This window comes from Miscanthus floridulus, chromosome 4, assembly GCF_019320115.1.
Source record: "Miscanthus floridulus cultivar M001 chromosome 4, ASM1932011v1, whole genome shotgun sequence".
Taxonomy (NCBI): Eukaryota; Viridiplantae; Streptophyta; class Magnoliopsida; order Poales; family Poaceae; genus Miscanthus; species Miscanthus floridulus.
Window position 1 is genome coordinate 111,372,375 of NC_089583.1, and position 8,519 is coordinate 111,380,893.

Sequence of the window (8,519 nt, forward strand, 5' to 3'; positions counted from 1 at the left end):
CGAACGATATCCAACTCCAAACGGGGTTAACGTGCCAGAGAGGAGGCCACTAGGGAACGCCCCGCCACACCCTCTCCGAGCTCGGCGTCGCCCGGGCCAAATGGCGGTTCCATCCGCTTCCGCCCCCTTGCTCCGTTCCCACCCCCACCGCGGCTCGCTCGTCCCCTCGTCGCCGCGCCACCGTCCCGCGGCCGCTTCCCTGCTTGGGTTCCCTCCCGGCAGACCCGCATCCTCCCGCAGGCTCCCATACACCGCGGTGCGGTCCTCCTCCACTGCCTCACCCTCGGCACCTGCAGAAGAGGCTCCCGCGGCCGCGGCCCCGACCGGAGACGCGGAGGAGGAGCGGGTGGTGCTCCCCACCAACGAGTCCTCCGAACGGCCTGCTGCGCATCCGGCACACCGTACCGCTGCTCCCCTTCTCCCCCTACATTTCAGTGCTTGAACTGGCATAATTGTATGCTTAATTTGGTCTCGGTTCTCATCAAAGTGCCGTCACTCTAATACGTGTACAATTTAGTGTCTCGTCAAAACTATAAACATCTTAGTGTCGTTCACAATTGCTGTTGTAGTGCGCCCATGTGATGGCCATGGCTGTCCAGAAGCTATTCCCCAACTCCAAGGTAACAATAGGTCCCTGGATAGAGAATGGTTTCTACTACGACTTTGACATGGAGCCCTTGACGGATAAGGACCTCAAGAATATTAAGAAGGAGATGGTGAGTCTGCATTCCTGCACTGAGCATGTGTGAATTGACCTGAACTGCAAAGTGGTGGTTTTGATTTGTCAATTTGGTATGTTCAACTGTTGATAGGATCGGATCATCCGACAGAACCTCCCACTGGTGAGGGAGGAGGTGTCCAGAGAAGAGGCTCAGAAGAGGATTGAAGCACTCAATGAGCCTTATAAGTTGGAGATTTTGGAGAGCATTAAGGAAGAACCAATCACAATATACCACATTGGTTAGCCCTATAAATTGGTGACTTGGAATTGGATATCTTTAAAGAAGAGACTTGCCCATCGTGATTGGCTTATTTATGATAGCATGTATTGATGATATCCTTCATGTCATGTAGGAGAAGAGTGGTGGGATCTCTGTGCCGGGCCTCATGTGGAGTCTACTGGAAAAATAAACAGAAAGGCTGTTGAGCTTGAGTCCGTTGCTGGTGCTTACTGGAGAGGTGATGAGAAAAACCAAATGCTACAAAGAATATATGGAACTGCTTGGGAAAATGAAGATCAATTGAAGGCTTACATCCACTTTAAGGAGGAAGCCATGCGCCGAGATCATCGACGATTGGGTCAGGACCTTGATCTGTTCTCTATACAGGTACGTCTTACATCTTAATTTCTGAGAAAGCATATGTAAATACAGAAGAGTGATTCATTACTATAAGCCTCAACCTTTCCACCAGCAATAAAACTGAATGATGCCAGATTGTGTGGTTTTGTTAGTTTTTAGAGCCCTTAAATGTCTGATGGTTCTTGATAGCTTTCATGCATGGGAGAATCTTTACAGTGTACCATGTCACCTATAGCTTCGTACAAGATGGCGAAAGTGAACAAGATCTGAGTCCACAATATTGGAATGATTCACTGTGCTTGGGATTTGTAGACAAAGTGGCCACTTCGCTCTGGCCGATCTTACTATGTTTGAATTCATAGTCATAGCACAACTTCGTCTGATTTATATTCTGCAACTGCTAACATCTATTGATGTTTCTTAGTAAGCGCGAAAAATGTGGTGTTTGATGCAGACAGTTTGCTATAACCTGACTATTCCAACATAATATTGTCCATGTTCTTGATTTACTTTTCTACTCTATGAAATAGATAACCAGGTCTAACTTCTAAATATGACTTGCATCCTGTGCATGAGTTATATTTTTTATTAGTAGTGACTGTAACCTATGTGTATTAATCAGGATGATGCTGGTGGTGGTCTAGTATTCTGGCATCCAAAAGGCGCTATCATCAGACACGTTTTAGAAGACTCATGGAAACAGATTCACTTGCAACATGGTTATGATCTACTGTACACTCCTCATGTTGCAAAGGGTGATCTTTGGAAGATCAGTGGACACATAGACTTCTACAAAGAGAACATGTACAATCAAATGGATGTTGAAGATGAGATGTATCAACTGCGGCCCATGAATTGCCCTTACCACATTTTGGTATACAAGAGAAAACTACATTCATATAGGGATTTTCCTATCAGAGTGGCGGAGCTAGGAACTGTCTACAGATATGAGCTATCTGGTAGTCTGCACGGGTTGTTCCGTGTAAGAGGGTTCACACAGGTGCTTCACTTCTTCAGGTTCCCTCATAGCACTAATATTTTACTGATGGGATCATGATCATTTCATACTTTTTAGCAAGGTTCCTGAGGTGTCACCAAGGCAGCGGCATGTCTAGGTCGCCACAACGCCCTAGTTACGCCTTGTCACCTAGGCACCGCCGGGCGCCGGCATACCCAAATCACCACAGGACGCCTTACCGCTTTAAGAATGTTTATTTTTTACTTATTTATAATTACTACTAGATGAGATGAACAATGCTAAATATGTTGTTTTCTTTTCGAATGACATGCTTTGTAGTACTGCTATGCAGCTTTTGCTCCTTTCCCTGAAGTACCTTTTGGCGTTATTTATTGCTTTGTACGTGCTTATGTAATGTCATTAGCCATCAATCAAGTCCACATATGACCTTTTTCTGTTTCCAAGAATACACAGCATAGGTCTCAGCACCTTTTGTTTCAGTTCTTTTTCTAAACATACTATCCTTAAGTTATGGAATATGGATATTTTACTCTGTAACGTTTTGCTAACAAGCATAGCACTGGATGGTTGGTACTAGAATTTTCTCACCACTACTTTATAAAGTTCAAAACTTCTCTTGCTATTGTTTTCAATTCTCGACTATTTCTATTTATATAGGATGATGCCTAAATTTCAACTATTTCTATTTATGTAGGATGATGCCCACATATTTTGCCTGGAGGACCAGATAAAAGATGAAATTAGAGGTGTTCTTGATCTAACTGAGCAAATACTTGGACAATTTGGTTTTCAGTATTATGAGATAAACCTTTCAACTAGGCCAGAAAAATCTGTTGGCACTGATGACATATGGGAAAAGGCAACGATTGCTCTGAAGAATGCATTAGATGATAAAGGTTGGGAATACAAGGTTGATGAAGGTGGAGGTGCTTTTTATGGTCCAAAAATCGATCTAAAAATTGAGGATGCTCTTGGAAGGAAATGGCAATGTTCTACTGTGCAGGTAAATTATATATTTTTATGGGATAAAAGGTACTCAAATGTGTAAATGGCATTGAAGGTCACCAAACTTGTCTTGTACGTGCAAAAAGGTCACTGTTCTTCAAAATTAAACTAATCCATGACTAAACTTTCTAACTGGATGGTCTAAAATCACCAATAATGTACCACCATCCAATAACGCTGACATGGAAATTATAGTGAAGAATGCGGTATAATAATTTTTAAAAAAGTCTTCCAACATCCTTTAATCCATATGTTACTTATAATTTGCCCTAACATCCTTTTTTTTACGTTCAAAAAAAAATTGCCCTAACTTTCTACACGGTAGTATACTAGTTTTCACCCACCCAATGCAAATTGCTCTGCCAGCCACCTTATGGCTAATGTGCTGCTGCCAGATAAATAATTGTGGTTGTGCCCTAAATCGACACGAGAATGAGATGGATTATGAATAAACTCTAGGAGTCTAGGTTGAGACTGATGTCTCTATACTAAATAAACGGAGTATACATATGGTCTTCAGTAATCTGTTCAGAGCAAGGGGGGGGGGGGGCAGCTGCCCAGCTTCGCCTCCATGAAGCTCCTCCAGCGCTGCCCAGCACTGGAGTTGAATATCTAAGTACATGAATTAGTTTGTGAACATATTAGTTCTAATATGATTAGCATGCAGGTGTTCAATGCAAAGGTCAAACTATTGGCACACCACTCTAATCTGAACCCATTGCCATGTTGAACAAAACTTGGAGTCCATGCTAGCGTGATTAGACAAGTTGCCACATAAGTCACCTCAGGTGATCCACTTTGAAAGTTTAGTGATGAATCAGAACCATTTTAAAGGTTGGCGATTTATTTGCATGTATGCCACAAGTTCAATGTCCTCTAACGCGATTTACTCTACTCAAATTGTTCGAAGAGAAAATAGGATACACTAACGCTCCATTTTCTTATATGTTATAGGTGGATTTCAATTTGCCTGAACGGTTCGACATTACCTATGTTGATTCAAATTCTGAGAAAAAGCGACCCATCATGATTCATAGAGCTATCCTTGGGTCTTTGGAGCGCTTCTTTGGTGTCCTGATTGAACACTATGCTGGTGATTTTCCGCTTTGGCTTGCCCCAACCCAAGCACGTATTCTACCTGTGACAGACAATGAGGTTTGATTCATTTGCTTTGCATTATCGTTAACCATAGGTTGTTAAAATTGAAAGCATATGTTCATTGACATTCTGGATTATCTGGTTCTCTTTGGATTGAAGAGTTGTTTATAGTTCAGATAGATGTTTGCCTTAGTATTATTTATGAAACCCTGACATCTTGATTTGTATTTTCAGTTGCAATACTGTAACGAGGTGGCCTCAGAACTGAAATCAAGAGGGTTACGTGTTGAAGTCTGTCATGGAGAGCGCCTACCAAAGCTAATAAGGAATGCTGAAACACAAAAGGTGCCACTCATGGCAGTTGTTGGTCCTAAAGAAGTTCAAGCCAGGACCCTGACTATCAGGTCCAGGCACAATGGGGAGATCGGCACGATGCCCGTTGATGAATTCATCACCAGGCTTCAACTTGCCGTCGTAAACAAATCATCATTATAGAACCGTTGATCCGCTAAATTTCAATCCAGAATGTAGAACATTAGATCCTCTGCACATAGATCTGTTCCCTCAAGTAAATAGCAGCTGAGGTCTGCACGAGCAGATTCAATATTTTTTGTGCATAGTTCACAGTTGTCATCAGTCATCACAGGTCACAACATCTCGAGGTACGACCCCGGATACCCACGGCAGATCACATGGGCTGCGCCTTCAGGGGTGGTCCAGCCCACAAGACGAAGCCTTGCGGGGCATGACTCTGCTCGGTGTCTCCCGCAAGACACCGGGAAGATATCCTGAAAATACTACGCGATCTGTTAGGATACGTATGATCCCAAGATTCCTGTAATATGTTATTATTTTTTGGTTATCTCTCATATCTAACTGACCTGTAATCCTGCCCCTCGAACTATATAAGGCGGACAGGGACCCCCTCCTCCAAACTCACGCAATATCATACGATAGCTAATACAAATCAACAGACCATAGAAGTAGGGTATTACATCATACTGACGGTCTGAACCTGTCTAACTCGTGTCTCTGTTGCCTTCTTGTTTTTGATCACACGCTTCTCTGTCGATCAATCTACCTTCGTGGGATACCCCTCGGAGAACTGTCGACGATATTCTATCGACAGTTGACGCGCCAGGTATGGGTGTGCGTGTTTTTTCCTTGTTGAACAAGATGTCTTTTTCATAGGCTCTTCGTCCCTCCCGCAGCCCGGCTAGATCTTCACGGTCGGATCCATCTCGTGGGTCATCAATGCTGACGGAGTCGGAGAGCTCATCGAGTCGATGCAGATCAACGCTGCGCCGATCACCTCAACACCTGCGACTGCAGATCTGATCTCGGAATCGCCTCCGAGGTCGCCTTCATCAACGACTCGCCGCCCGCTTCCTCGCTACCAGAGGTGGCAGATCAACGACGACGATCTGATTGCATCCATCGATCAGGTTGGTCTGAAGCTTGTCGACTGCCTCACCATCGTCGAATTGGCTCCGGACACTCTGGTTCAGCGCTGACCACCCTTCGATCTAGATCTATCGGAGGTTGCTCGGGAAACTCCAAGAGTTACGGCCCTACCCTTCGGGTTCGCCAACGTCGCCGTCGCTTACCAAGATGCCCTAAGGGGCAAATTCGTCGAAAAAGCTAGAGATGTTCATCCTTCCAGCCGACCAGCCTCCGCTGGCCGTCAACATGCTGCACATCGGCCGACACTCCGGAACATCCCTCCAAACCATCCTGGAGGAGAATCCGGGCTCTGAGTTCTAGGGCTCTACGGAGACCATCGTCGAAACCACCACCGAGCTACTTCCTCTCCCTTCTTTCCTGCGGTGGCGCAATCTTCAACCTCAGCGTCGATAGCCCCCCTCGGAACTAGCGAAACCGAGGAGGAACACGCCACTCGTGAGAACCAAAACAGTCAGCCGTGCGTAGCGCCGAGCAAATGAGGTTGCCCTTGCAAGGGCCGAGCAACAGCTTGACTCGTAAGGAAGGCCACTCTAGCGCAACCTCGATGACGAGTTTGACCATGTTGATGGCCACGACGTCTACAAGACCAAGCACCAATCTAGCAGTAACCGCCAACTGAGCTCGCCCGGCTCCCATAGACACCAGAGGTTTCCAAGGTTGCCGCCATGCTTAAAGTGGCGCACTGTCAGGTCAACTGAGATCCGCCAGGATCAGAGACCTTCTTGCTCCACAACCTCGATTCGTCGATCAACCGCGCAAAGATCCGATCGCCGCCCAAGTCACTTCACTGACCAGCACCGCGATGATAGGCAACCCCTCCAGGGTGGAGCTAGGGGCAACCACATCGAACACCACCGCCAACACGACTAGGAGGTCGACCAAGATGTCCGAGTGCACCTCAACAATCTCCGAGATGCACGACGACATATCGATGAACGCCGCTTCGGCCGCCATGAAGAAGAAGTACGCCAGTCGCTAGGAGTATGAGCAAGAGTATGGTAACCCGGACTCAGCTCTCGAGCCACTCAATGCCAGCAACGCTGTAGACGACTGGCGCCGCCAACCCCGAGGGGTCCCCCCAGCATTCACTGAGGGCGCTTTGAACACTTCAGTTGCCCCATGGTTTTAAAATCACCAGGGTCGACCCCTACGAAGGAAGGATAAACCCAACATAGTGGCTACAGGCTTACGCCACTGCTAGTCCGCGCTCGCTAGAGAAGACACCAGTGTCATTGGCGAACTATCTTCCCGTCATGCTCACGCCACCCGCCATGAACTGGTTCACAAGCCTTGCCCTGAACTCCATTGAATCCTGGGAAGAGCTGAAAAAAGTCTTCACCGACAATTATATGGCTACTATGTATTCGGCCGAGCACCAAGCATGATCTCAACTGCATCAACCAGAAGCCATCCGAGCTTCTCCGTTGCTACATCATACGCTTTTCCGAGATGAGGAATTCTATTCCCAACATCACGAAAGTGGAGGTCATCACCGCCTTCATCAGAGGATGCCATTACCACGAGCTTCACTCCAAGTTCAACCGCAAGCCACCCACAGGGATTGGCGAGATTAAAGAGGACCGTGACACCTAAGAGGGGGGTGAATTAGACAACTTAAAATTCTAACTCCAAACTATGGCCTCTTTTTCTAACCTTAGCAAAAGCATATGCAAAGGACAAACTATCTAAATGAGCAACTACGGTTTTGCTAATGTGTTGCTATCTCTACCTCAAAAGGAGTAATGCAATCAATGTAAATGCGAAAGCTAAAGAGCAAGGTAGAGATATGCAAACTCTCATCGATGACTCTGGTATTTTTATCGAGGTATCGAGAAGCGCGCAAGCTTCCCCTTAGTCCTCGTTGGAGCCCCTCTCAAGGAATCCCTCGTAAGGGTCAAGCTCCCGGTTGGGTAACTCCATGGATAGCCTTGGGCCTTCCCCACGCGCAAGTGGGTCTCTGACTTGCCTTTTGGCAAGCCTCTCCCGAATGCTCCCCACCGTCTTCACTATCAAGCTTCCGGCCGAAGCACCGCGGGCCTTGTTCCCTCCGATACACGGTGATAGCCACACTACAAACACGGTTGGTGTGATCTCGCAAGACTACGAGCCCCTCCGATGTACAACAATGGTGCGCACAAGCACCGAGTGGTAAGAGGTGTTGGGTTCATAAACCCGGGGTCCCTCGGGGACTGACTTCTGCGCCAAGGCTTGGCCTAAGAGTCTAAAAACAACATGGCAAAGAGGCGGTCCAGCAATCGATCGGAAGGCCAGGCCCAAGAAGAGCAATGCCCGCTCGTCGGCTACTTCGGCCCACCTATCTGATCGAAGCGCTCGATTCGAGCTCTAGCCGTCTCCAGACGGCCTCCGATCGGAAGGCCTGCCCCGAGCCCTACTTCTGACTCTAACCCCGTGTCCCTCCGACCAGGGCTCGTAGGAACCCTACTCACCACTCTTCTCCGACCGACGCACTCAGAGCCAACTGGAGCCATCCGACCGGGGACACCCCATTCGGTAGGAACCAGAAGACGTGCGGAGAAAGGCAAGGCAAGGCTCACAAGTCAAAACCACTGTACCAGGGACCATACCCTGTACGGAACAGTACTCTGTAGCCACCCTGACACAAATAGTATTGTAGGCGCCGACATCTCCCTCTACATAGGGGCCGCCAAAAC

The 8,519-nt window shown here is 47.2% G+C and overlaps 1 protein-coding gene across 1 annotated transcript; it reads left to right on the plus strand.

The window, feature by feature from the left end:
• The first annotated feature begins 16 nt into the window (after positions 1-16).
• LOC136552623 (threonine--tRNA ligase, chloroplastic/mitochondrial 2-like) lies at positions 17-4,989 on the plus strand. Its single transcript, XM_066544182.1, is given in 9 exon segments — positions 17-376; positions 378-401; positions 570-716; positions 813-960; positions 1,075-1,328; positions 1,924-2,301; positions 2,975-3,283; positions 4,240-4,440; positions 4,618-4,989. Coding segments are annotated over 9 exon segments (1,998 nt in total). The 5' UTR covers positions 17-100; the 3' UTR covers positions 4,879-4,989.
• Positions 4,990-8,519: the final 3,530 nt, after the last annotated feature.